At 36.2% G+C, this 13,221-nt stretch overlaps 2 protein-coding genes across 3 annotated transcripts in view; one reads left to right on the top strand and one right to left on the bottom strand.

Annotated features, from left to right (window-relative positions):
• LOC127647097 (U3 small nucleolar RNA-associated protein 6 homolog) overlaps nt 1–4,870 on the bottom strand; it is a 37,566-nt gene extending 32,696 nt beyond the window's left edge. The window contains exons 1-2 of the mRNA XM_052131189.1: nt 4,662–4,870; nt 4,475–4,559 (exon numbers count right to left, since the gene is read on the bottom strand). Coding sequence (XP_051987149.1) covers nt 4,475–4,559; nt 4,662–4,753 — 177 coding nt within the window. The 5' untranslated portion in view covers nt 4,754–4,870. The remainder of the gene's footprint in view (nt 1–4,474; nt 4,560–4,661) is intronic.
• A 571-nt stretch (nt 4,871–5,441) lies between these two features.
• Nucleotides 5,442–13,221, top strand: part of LOC127646609 (polycomb protein suz12-B-like) — a 30,070-nt gene continuing 22,290 nt past the window's right edge. For both annotated transcript variants that reach the window (XM_052130367.1, XM_052130366.1), the window contains exons 1-3: nt 5,442–6,026; nt 6,438–6,484; nt 13,134–13,198. In XM_052130367.1, the coding sequence (XP_051986327.1) occupies nt 5,879–6,026; nt 6,438–6,484; nt 13,134–13,198 (260 nt within the window). In that variant the 5' untranslated portion in view covers nt 5,442–5,878. The remainder of the gene's footprint in view (nt 6,027–6,437; nt 6,485–13,133; nt 13,199–13,221) is intronic.

The following is a 13,221-nucleotide window of genomic DNA, read 5'->3' as shown; positions in this document are numbered from 1 at the left end:
CCATCGACTGAACACTTGTGAGGCGCACGGCGATACGAAATGAGCGTAGTTATCTTGTGCTGGAGGCGGTCATATGCAAACGCTGTTACGTCACTTCTAACCGACACGTCACTTCTAACCATGAATCCAGAACGAGCTGTATTTTGAGTTTGATTAAATAAATGATTCGTTTAGAATGGGGAGGACGTCTTAAAATATTAAACTTGCAGGACGTTTTAATGATACAAAGACCTCTTATATACCAAAAGATCAAGGCAAATTTGGTTTCTCATGTCATGACCCCTTTAAGCTTGTGTGTGTTCCTGTGTGGGGGGCATAAGGGCATTTGTATATGTTTTTCCCCTTATAGTACTTCAGACTTTGATATTTATTATTTTTTAAATCATTATTTGAACATGGAAGTCAAACTTTTTTAATGTTCAATTGACAATTTCACTAGAAAATGTGTTAAGACAAGTTATTACATAAATAATAATAAAAAAAAGCACTCCAGATGGTCTTGCTAGAGTGTTTTTACACAATAAAAATGTAAAACTGCATCTTTGATAAACATGTATAATTTAGATATATTAGGTTCCTTGAACCTTCAGAGATGTAAATCAACTCCAGAGCATTGCCTTGTGTTTATTTGATAATTTCACTGAAAATAAAAAACTGCTTTATTTGTTCATCTTTAAAGCTGAAGTATGCATATTCTGCACAACATAGTGCCATCCAACTGAATTGCAAATATCTAAAACGTTTTCAGAACAGCATTCTGAATACGACCCTATCTCCTTTTGGTTGAACATATAGATATTCCTGCCCCGAAATTACGCTATTGGTTGAACCACTGTTGATGGGTAAGGTCTAGAGCAGAGGTGGGTAACTATCTTGGTAAAGGGGCCACATCAGGCTTTAAGTAGTGCAAGGGGGGGCCACATTGTATTCCTTTTGAGATACAAAGTTCTGCATTGATTTGGTTTTTGCATTTAAGCCCAGAAATAGTGGTGTACTCAATTTTCTGAAGTGTATCTGTGACTAATGGGACTATTCTGCAATTGCCTTAAGTATTGAATGGCTCTACAAAGGTATAGATACTTTATCAGGCATTAAAAAACTGAATCAAGGCTGAGCTTATAAATTTAGAGATCCAGGAATTAGCCGATTTCCCGCATGCTCGGCCGGGACCGGTAACCGGCCGGTCAGCCTCACGTCTTACCGATTCCAAGCGGTGCAGGCAATAACGTCACAGCCGCATGTAAACATGTCATTGTCGTGGGAGATCTTCACTGTGAGTGAAGAATACATAAAGTTCGAAATGTGTAATAATTGTAAGGCCAAAGTAAACCGTGGGGGAACCACCACAATAACTTTCGGAACAACAAACCTAATTAGACATTTAAAACACCATCACCCAGCTGAAAATGCCCATTTTAAAAAAGAAGCTAAAAAGTGAAATGGCTAAAGCTAGCTAGAGCTCAGAGCCAGCCACAAGTTAGCAGCCTCTCCTATCATTCCTTGGTATGAGCAGCGAAAAGACCAAAGCAATTACGAGGAAAATGATGGAATTCATGGCCCTGGATGACCAGCTGTTCTCCATAGTTGAAGACAGAGGGATCAGAAATCTGATAAATTTCCTCGATACAGAGTATGAGGTACTTTCCGACGTCGCGTTGCCAGAGTTGTTTAATCTCGTGTCATGTAACACACGCAGCCTGTTATCTGTCAACATTTGGGTACACAAATCCGGGAGAGGGGAAGGGGGTGCTGGACAGCAAAGGCAGGCTAAATACATACAAATTGTGCCGTTGTGATTTATCGTAATTTTTCCCACCGTGTCCGATATTAAAATCAGTGCGACACACATTGCAAAAGGCGTGGGCATTGTCGATATGGCTTCGGGATATGAAATTAAATTCTTCATCCAGCTGTTGTTAAATGTACATGTACATTTAGTTTTTTTCACCGGAGCACCAGCTGAGTCGTCTTCTCCTCCCCTCTACCAGTGATGCTTGATTTAACATCCCGCGTCTACTGGCTGCGCAGATATCAACAGTGCAAATGGGTTGTAGGTTGCCAGATTGTGGTCATAAATGATTTCTAATGTGTATGATGTGTCGATTGTGTGAGTAGGATGCGTTTCATTCAAGATCTGGCAACTGGACCACCTTGGAATAATATATTGATTTGATTATTCATATAACGTGGTTTGGGCCATACAAATTACGGGAGGTTTTTTGGGAGAAATAACAAAACGGGAGACTCCCTGGAAAAACGGGAGTGTTGACAAGTATGCAAGCCGTTACCGAAGCAGTGCTCAGTTTTACAACTGATATTTGGACATCTAACGTAAGTTGAGCGTATTGGACACTTCAGTTTTTCAGATCTTTGGAATTGTTTTGTTAGACGAGTAATAAAGAGAAAAAGGTCCATTTATAAACATAGTGGGAAATGACATCTGTTATATAAAGCAACTCATTTGCAGTTAATTGTTATTTCTACCTCTTTCTAGTCACAGAGCACTTTATTTTGAGAGTTGTTTAAGTGAGAGAAGATCCTGTAACTTAGTGCAGTTTGGGGGAAATTGTAATGTTTAATAATTTATTTTATTATGGAAATAAAATTTAGCATTGAAGAAAGGTAGATTTTGTTTGTGTATGTGGTCAATAATAGTTCTTAGAAAGAAAATTGGAATAAATCGGTATCGGCAGGTCACACATGCAAAAAAATCAGAAATCAGCCAAGAAAATTGCAATCGGTGCATCTCTATATAAATGTATTTTACCATCTCTACTTCCCTGTTAATGTATTATTAAATTTAACAATCTCTCCATCAGGGGTCTGTTTTAATATATATATAAAAAAAAAATTGAAGTTCTATAAATTTCTTGTTTGTCGCAAAGCGTGCGAGTTTACTTATTTTTTTCTAAAACCTTACCCGTTTACGTGCTAAAGGGTCATGATGCGGGTCTCCTCTATGGTTTGACTTTCAGCACATAACTGAACAACACAGGCTGCATGACTATGATAAATGATTACTGCAAGAGTTAGATTAACATACAGATAAACATTTTTAAATGGCACAAAAAGATATACATATTCGTCACTGGCTTGCTTTTGCTCTCATGTCATTGATGCCGAGATCTACTTTTATATTAATTTAATCACTGAGAAGGTTTACCTATAAAGTAGCACCAAACATCACAAGCAGCCTCAAGAATGGACACAGAGTAGCTGTATAACACATTTCCTTCAGCAGAACATTGCACTACAGATCGCTAATTTTGTTCAAAGAGGAAAGCGAGTGTGCTTTTTGTTCAAAAGCACACTCGCATGCATGGTTGCACAAAATAAGTATAACATTAGGCAGAATATTTCCAATTTGCACAAGTATAAATCTCAAACTGGGTGTGTTGCATCTCTTATCTGGCAACCCCGAGCATGTTAAATGCTGGTGGAGACACGTTAGGTCCCAATGCAAGTTAAAAGAAATATCCAAAAAAAAAAATTTAAAAAAAGAGCCGTGGGCCACATTAAACCATAAGGCGGGTCTAATCTGGAATGCGGGCCGTATATTGCCCATGTCTGGTCTAGAGGGTCACCCAAAACAAATGGGAAATTTCATAGCGCCACAGTGACAGTGTTTGTAGTGTTTGAGAAAATGAACCTACTAATGGTATACTTATAGCTGTCTCTGCATATTAAGCTAGAATAAAATAAATTAATTGAACAATGAAAAAGGTACATAGTTAAGTTTAGGGGGGGAACATGTAAAGGATGTAACATGTGGGAAATGGTTGTCAACTCATTTAAAAAAAGAATGTTTGTGCACAGTAAATTGTTCAAATTCATGTGCACTCTTATAATGGAGAATGCAGTAAGAACACAAGCCAATAGCAAAAAGATTTTAATTTACGTTGCATTGGGATCTGACCCTGTGTCCCCCACATGACGTAGGTGGTTGAGAACACATGACACAATCTACATTACTGACGCTACGTGTACTTATGTGAAATCAATTCTTCAGGTCTCCAAACTCAAAATAGATATGTCTTTGCACGTTTTGGTGAATTTTGACTCTTTTTTTTTTACTCCAAATAGGCATAATAAATATGCTTCATATTGAGGGTTCAGACAGCGTGGGTGGTCTCTTGCAAGAAATGGGCCTTCATTTTTTTCTACTTATTTAAATTCACCTTTCTACAAGTCTCTAAATTTAAGAAAAATACTGATGTCTTACGGTTTTGCTAACTTTGGATGCATTTTACTCCAAAATGACAGTAAGTCATTGATATATTGAGTATATTGAGTTATATTTTAATCGCGGCTGGCTTGACCGGAGTTGATCAGTTGCAGCACTCAAATTTGTAGGTACCTATTTTTGGAACATGCTGCGGTCAATAAAAAAAAAAATACATGTTATGTCCTATAGTACTAAAATGTGCACATGAATGACAATACTTATTACATTTTTTGCCCCATTAATACAGACCTGTATGTATGCAATAAAGTCGTCTTTACTCGGAACAGCTCGGTGCAGCTTGTATTGCAGAGCAGTGGATCTTTTCAGCATGGATCTAAAACGAAAAACGTGGCTTGTTTCAGGGTCAGGACAAAAATAGCCATTCGATTCTGTCTGATGTTGTAATGTGTGCGTTTAAGTGTGTGGTCCTACTCACTTGACTTCTTTATTGGTGAACAGGCCGACTCTTTCCAGCTGCTCAAGCGCAGGAATTCTGTCCTCTATTCGCTGTTGCACAATATCAGCCATTTGTAATGTTTGTGTGAAAAAAAAAAAACTTTATAAAAAGTGTAAGATATTTATAGTTTTAGTAGAATAAGATAAACTTGAACAGCTTCACATCCCTACACACGTGTGGAAGGGAAATTGTAATTTGCTTCACATCCGGTTGCTAGTGACAAAAACCTCCGACGGGATCGCCACTCCGATGATGGATCCTATTTGATATTGTTTTTATTTTTAAACGTTGTGCATTTCAGACAAAAATTAACAAAAATAAAAATATATAAAACATTTGGGTGTATTTTGCTTCATTAAGCAGTTTCGTTGAGTCACGATAGACGCTTAATGTGTCTATCGCTAGCTGAGATTTCAAATTATTTTCATTATTTTATTAAAATGCAATAATACGGACCCAGCACACATAACATATGTTAACATAGTTAAAAACATTTGTATTTTACTAGAAATTATTATCTTTATTAACTATAAATTAGTACCTCAACCTAGCTTTTGATGTGTGTAATTCTGCCCAGCAACTCTCTACCCCCAGAACCAAAACATTCTTGGCGGCAATTTGTCTCCTCTACCAATCTTAATCTCGCGTCTATCTAGACGGAAATAACCAATAGAAAATCTCGATTTTACTGAACCGCGACTCTGATTGGATGACACAAAGCAGTGGGTGGGCATACACGGTGCTTTCCATAAGGGTCGGGCGATGCACAAGTATCGATAACCAACACTTGGTAGGATTTTACCATCCGAAATAAACATTGTTTCTATCGAAAATAACATATGTTTATGGAACCCTAATATTTGCCTAGAGCTGAATGTAAATGGGTGACTGTTTGGATTACCCGGTACTATTTTACTGTGTTTTTGACGCTTTGAAGGACCGCAAGCTAACGTGCTAATTTTCATCTATCGAGGATCAGTGAACACACTGAGGACACATATCAGTAACATACATACAACTCATATGAGTCATATTATAAAACGTACTAGTCAGAGAGACTGGTAACTACCGATATCTTATGCTTAGGTAATGGTAGTTATCATTAAAAAGGAGCTAGAGCGACTGTGTCATCAATGTGCAGATATTCATCTCGCCTGGTATTGTTTTGGTGTAACGCTACGGTCAGTTGTTAGTGTATGATGGCTCCACAGAAATACTCTGCTCAGGTGATGAACTGTAAAGCCAATAGCACCGTGTACCCGTCCTCTGGCGTGAACTCACTCAAGAAGCCCAAGATGGAACAGTTGCAGGCCGACCATGAGCTATTCCTGCAGGCCTTTGAGAGTGAGTCCATATCTGTCTCTTGCAGTACACACACAGTAAAGCCATGAGCTTTTCCTCTGAGCCTTGTGACACTCGTATCTGACAAAACACTTTGATCATGATAAAAGAAAATGTCATTGTCTGACATTACTGGGTTAGTGTGCAATGGGGAGATGAGTCCTTGCGTTTTAATGAGTCTCTGACTACGTGTGTTTTAATAATGTCTTTAGAGGGATACATTAGTCATATTTCCTTTGTGTTATCTCTGTATAAAAACCATCTAGTTATTTGTTAAGGAAGGGTCTGATACGGACATAGCTGCACTTAAACAACAACTTGACAACTAATATCTGATTGTTCAACTTTTAATGTGGTGTTTTATTGTTAATATTGTCTGTTAAAAGTTTTTCCTGTTTCAAATTTGATCCGCAGAACCTACTCAGATTTACAGATTCCTGCGGACAAGGAACCTAATAGCTGTAAGTACACCTTAAGCTTGCACTGAGCTAGTTTAAAAAGATTGTGATGTTAGATTGTGTTGTTGTTTTTAGGGCTGTTTTCTGTGAATAATCACGATTAATCATAGAACATGGTACATTAAAACAAACATTTAAATGTAATCATAAATATATTTACTTTATACTTAGTCTCACAGAACTTGCAAGAAATTGGGTAGCCATTATTTATTTTAATTATTTAAATATGAATGTTCAAATATTAAGTTTTTTTAAGTTAGATACATTTTAAAGGTATATATCTTTGATACAAGTATATGTTTTTAATTCCATAAAATCAGTGGACATGCTGTAATCAAATGTTCAGCTAAATCTTCTGGCATTTTCTAGATACAGTTCATATCCAGCTTTAATGGCAAGATAAACTGAATTGAAGATTGCCAGTGCATTATTAGATAGCATGCATACAGATATAATTTAATTTGCGAAGTTTCAAATCTCCAAACTATTATTTTCTCTGTTGAGCATTTTCGGGCGATGCGAAAAGATACAGTACAGCAGCTTGCCCATATCTAGTCCACGCCTGGCTCAACACTTGTGGGGGAAGTACAGTAAAGTACATCTGTTCCCATGTATTATGCCCAGAACATGCATCACACGGAATAAGCGTGCACTGTTCCATTTATATTTGCCAATTTTTGCCACATGAAGTGGGGAAAAATGAATACTGCATTAATTACTTATTAAACACGTTATAATAAGAATTAAACATGTTAAACAGTCAATTATTAATTGCTGAAATTAACAAATAAAATGTCCCAGCCCTAGTTGTTATACATGCAGACCTCATGCAAACCTCAAATATATATGTCTATGTAATGTTTCTTCAAGATTCCTGAAAATGTCTTGTGTTAGGTTAGGGCTGGGTATTGTTAAAAGTTTTCAGTAACGGTTCCTAAACGATACTTTTTTTTCGATACCAATTTTATGAAATCCATTTTAACAAGATTACAAACATTACCTCAAAAAAAAACTTTGGTTTTGTTTTTTCAGTTTTTTGACTTTTTTACAGACTCAAAGTCTCATCTCCTGAACCTTCTGGTCTCTTCATGCCAGGGTCGGCAGGGGCAGAGGCTATAACATTAAAGTGAAGAGGGAAAAAAAACAAGAAAGCTAAACTGTTAATTCAGCAGTTTAGTACTTATCTAAGGATAAGTACGGTTTAACTAGTTTAATGTGAGTTAAACTTGATGAGCTACTGTAAACCTTAAAGCATTTTTAGCATCGATTTAGCTAGCTATCTATAGCCACACATCCAAACAATATCTAACATTTCATAGGTCCCAGTTTATAGGACTATGTCTCCACGCACAGAGACGTTAATTTAACAATTACACAAGCATGTACCACTACAGGTAAGATGATTTTGTTTGTTTGCTAAACGTTAACCTTACTTGCCAGAGTCCCAGTCATTGCGCCGCTGCATTCATTAGTAGTTTTGGAGGAGGACTCGTGTGGTGGGCATGGTCAAGGAAGCTCTGTGGCAGGACGCTGAGAGGATGACTGCACCGTCTCGGTCTTCTTGCAATCGAAGATGGAGCAACTTTCTGCTCATAAGTTTATTCCGTGCACTGTTTAGTTCCGGTCTTGGCAGCAATTATCTTTTTGCAAATATTGCACCGCGCGCTGTTGGCATAGAGCCTGGTGAAATGTAGCCACACTTTTGATCTTTTCCACATCTTTTACATCTATGGATGTTGGGGCACATACTCAGTACAGCCTTTTTTTTAATTTATTTATTTATTTATTTTTTTATTTCGAATTTATGCAAAAGAACATCTGACAAGAAAATAAAATCAAGCAAACAAATCAAAATGATTCCAATAACACAATAAAACAAATTAATTACAATGGTTACAGTCAAAGACTTTTTTTTTTTTTTTTTTTCTTACTCTTGTCAATGTCCATTACATATTCGAAAAGGAGTGGGAAGAAGAAAAAAAACTTATTTAATCCCACCCCCTATCCATAATTCAAAAGCTTACCATGAGTCGACCCACGTTCCATGTATTCATAAATCTACTTTATTATACCCCAAAGCAAAGAAAAATAATTCGAGAAAAAAAAAAAGAGAGAGAAAAAAAATAATAATATTAATTAAATTATCAATTACTTAAACAAGGAAAATAATAATTAAATAAATAATATAGAAGAACAACTTAGAAATATCAGTAGCTCAGAAAATGAAATGACATAATAATAATAACACAAAGAAATGAAAAATAATTACTAGCCCCAAAACACTCATTGATTATTCACCCCATTCTTCATCCCTGTATCTCTTGAAGACAATATCTTTATACCTATTTTTAAACTGATTTATGTTTGGACATTGCTTTAGTTCATCATTGAGACTATTCCATATCTTTACTCCAGAGCTTGAGATACAAAAACCTTTTCTAGTTGTCCGAATTCTGTTAACTTTGAAGTTATGTGTCCCCCTTAAATTATAACCTCCCTCTCTTACCTTGAATAATATTTGAATATTTCTTGGCAATATATTATTTTTAGCTTTAAACATTATTTGGGCTGATTGATACTTCACAAGATCTGTGAATTTTAATAATTTTGACTGTATGAATAATGCATGAGTGTGTTCCCTATACTCAGCATTGTGAATAATTCTTATTGCTCTTTTTTGGAGAACAGAAAGTGAATGTAATGAACTTTTGTAGTTGTGTCCCCAAATCTCAACACAGTAAATCAAATATGGTAAAACCAGTGAACAATACAACATGTGGAGTGATCTCCGATCCAGGACCTGCTTTGCCTTATTTATTACTGCAATTGATCTTGATAGTTTAGATTGTACATGATTAATGTGTGATTTCCAACTGATTATGTCATCTATAATTACCCCAAGAAACTTATTTTCATGAACTCTATCAATTATAACCCCGTCTATTTGTATGTTCACCTGAATATTCATATTACAATTCCCAAATAACATTATTTTAGTTTTATTTAAATTTAATGATAATTTATTACTATCAAACCATATTTTAATTTATTCATTTCTTTAGTGACATCCTTCACCAGTTGCTGTAAGTTTTCACCTGAACAAAATATATTGGTATCGTCTGCAAATAAAACCATCTTCAACAACTTAGATACAGAACATATGTCATTAATATACAAAATAAATAATTTTGGTCCCAACACTGACCCCTGGGGATACCACAAGCAATGTCCAAACATACTGACCTGGAGCTTCCCAACTTCACAAACTGCTGTCTCTTACTTAGATAACTCCTCACCCAGTCTAATACTATCCCCTGATACCATACCTTTCCAGTTTTTTTATTAGTATGTCATGGTCGATTGTATCAAAAGCTTTTTAAGGTCAACAAATACCCCCATTACATAATTTTTATGATCCAGGGCACTTGTGATTTCCTCTATTGATTCTATTATTGCCATTGATGTAGATCTATTTAGTCTGAATCCATACTGACCGTCAGTGAGTAATTGATGTTTATCCAAGAATGTATCTAATCTATTGTTAAAGACTTTTCAAGAATTTTGGAAAATTGTGGAAGTAAGGAGACAGGTCTGTAGTTTGTGAAGTGGTATTTGCTCCCATTTTTATACAGAGGTATGACTTTGGCTGTTTTCATTTTGATTGGAAATGAACCTGTTTGAAATGATAAGTTACAAATATATGTCAATGGTTTTGAGATCTCCTCAATGACATTTCTCACTATAGTCATGTCAATATCATTGTAATCAGTAGACTTTTTGTTCTTACAATTGCTCACAATTTCCAATATTTCATTCTCATCCACTGGCCTGAGAAACATTGAGCTTTGATTTCTCTCTATTAATTTATTACAATGACCTTCCGATGACCCAGGATCAGGGATTTTTGCGGCTAGATCAGGTCCCACATTTACAAAGAACTGATTGAAACTGTTGGCCACATTCTCCATATCATAATTTTCCTTATCCTTGTCAATAAAGTACTTAGGATAACCTATCTGTCTAGGACTATTTCTTATAATACTATTCAATGTATCCCATATTCCTTTAATATTGTTTATATTATTATTTATTTTGTTCTTATAATACTCCTTCTTGCAAGCCCTTATAATTTGAGTTAACTTATTTTTATATTTTTTATACTTGTTTTCTGTCTCTATGGTTCCCCGTCTTATGAATTCTCTATACAGTGTATTTTTCTTTTTACATGCGTTCTGTATTCCCTTAGTGATCCATGGGCAATTAGTATACCTTAATTTTCTGCTATATTCTTTTACTGGACAATTGTTGTCATATGCATTCTTAAAAAGTTCTAAGAATATGTCATATGCATTGTTAATATCATTTTCCTGATATATTATATCCCAGTTCTGTGCCAGCAGATCTTTTTTCAGATTGTTAATAGATTCCTCTGACCTCACCCTTCTAAATTCTGTTTGCTTATCGGGCTTTTTAATCCTATATTCGCAATCATATACAGTAAAAACTGGTAGATGGTCACTAATATCAATAATTAATAAACCATTCACTGTGTTGTTCTCGATATTATTAGTAAAAATATTGTCAATTAGGGTGGCACAATAAGATGTAATTCTACTTGGTCTGGTTATTATCGGAAATAGACTCATACTATGCATTGTGTTAATAAATTCATCAGTAATTTTATGTTTATTAGGATTCAACAGGTCAATATTGAAATCCCCACATATAAAAATGTTTTTATAGCTTATTTTTGTAAACATACACTCCATCCAGTCCTTAAATTGTTCTATATTTGAACCCGGTGATCTATATACACAAGTTATGATGACATTTTTTGATTTTTCCATATATAATTCTATTGTAATACATTCTAATAAATTATCAACCACAGCTGTCATATTTTCCAGCACCTTAAAGTTCAGAGTCTTATCCACATATATTGCTACTCCTCCTCCAACCTTATTTTGTCTATTGTTATATGTAAATTCATAACCATCCATCTCAAAGTCCATCCGTTTTTCGAGTTAATCCATGTTTCAGATATAGCTATAATTTTAAATGGTTGTGAAAATCTATGTAAATAATCCTTAATGTTATTAAAGTTGGCATACAGGCTTCTGCTATTGAAGTGGATAATTGATAATTTGCCATTTGATTTAATCAGTTTGTTGTACTGGTCATCAGTGTAGTAGCTGCAGTTATTGTTGATGGTGTAGAAGAAATTATTGTCAGGATCTAAATCTTTTTCCAAATCTTGTAAGTTGTAGTCAATGTATTCAAATGTTTTCAGCTCCTGCTGGTCTTGATCATTGTTCACCACAGTTCTTAGGTTATCATCTTCAGATGTAAAAGAATATGTTCTTTCAGCTTGTGTCATATAATTGTGTGTAGCTGTTTGTTACCTTACGTCCAGATCTTGTTCATCACTGATACTTATCCAGTTCCTCCATGCTCCTGATGACAAGTACTTTGGCTTCCTCGGGTATTCCATTTAGTTTAATGAATATTTTGCAGTTTGTAGTCCAAGTATTTTGAATTTTCCTCTGTTTCTTTAAGTAGCGTGCTTTTCTGGCTATGTCGGCGTTGTATTTTGTGAGGTTCTCATTGATGAAGACATTTGAGCCTTTAAGTTTTCTACCCTGTTTTAACAATGCGATCTTATCTTTTCGGTTAACAAACCTCATAATGACCGCTGATTTATCACTTGCGATTTTCCTTGTTAGAGGGTGGCAAGCCTCAATGGAGTTACAGTCAAACTGAATCCCTTTGGCCTTTAAGAAGGCAGCCACCTGTTGTTCCGTGGAATTAGCTTCCATCTCACCGGGTTCTCCCCCGTTGTCAGCGGTCACCGCCCGAGCGTATGACCGGGGTTTTAAGTGGAGCCCGGTGACAATCACATCATTCATTCTGGAATACTGTTCCAAGTCCGCCACTCTGCTCTCAAGGTATGTGATTCTCTTTTCTTTCTCGGCATTCTGAGTCCGCAAAGCCTTCACCTCCTGGACCAGATCCAGGATACTTTTCTGCTGCAGCCTAACGGCAGAAATTTCCTCTGTTAGGAAGTCGAGCGCTTTTTTGATCTCATCGAATTCATCAGTCTGCTGGTTTTTCTTTGGTCCCATCGTGAACATCAACTGAAGGTTGCAACTGAGGGTTTCGGCTCACACGTGTGACTCAACTATGCAGACCTTTTAGGTTTGAGTGCTATGCTGATGGCATGCCCACCCCAAGCATCACCTGGGAGGTTGAATCAAGGGATTGTAGGGGCCTCAAGGGATTGTAGGGGCGTAGTTGTTCAGGCCTCACGTGGGATCCGCGTCACTGGGCCTAACCGGCGTAAACAATTTTTTTTCTATGATGCCTAAACATAGCCAATCACCGGCACTTTTAGATTTGGGCACATCTAGCATGCTATATGCTGATCACTGACATTGACGAGATTAACCCCTTAGGTATCGAAATTAGGTACGGAACGACAAGACATTTTTTGATACTCGATTGTTTAGAGGCAATTCGGTCGGTGCCTAAAATGTATCGAACTCGATACCCAGTCCTGTCAAGTCTTCTTTACTTACATTTACATCTATGCTTGCTATTTGAGTTTGTTACCTTGGGTATATTTAATGTTTTTTTTTTTTTTGCTCTTACGCAGCCGATATTACTGCACAGGACCCTCGCCTTCATGTCTCATAGAAACTCACGAACAAATGCTAAAAGGTGGGTGACATACAATAATCTTT

This window comes from Xyrauchen texanus, chromosome 7 (genome assembly GCF_025860055.1).
Source record: "Xyrauchen texanus isolate HMW12.3.18 chromosome 7, RBS_HiC_50CHRs, whole genome shotgun sequence".
Classification (NCBI taxonomy): Eukaryota; Metazoa; Chordata; class Actinopteri; order Cypriniformes; family Catostomidae; genus Xyrauchen; species Xyrauchen texanus.
The sequence above is the reverse complement of the archived record's forward strand: the minus strand, read 5'-3'. Positions and strand labels throughout refer to the sequence as shown.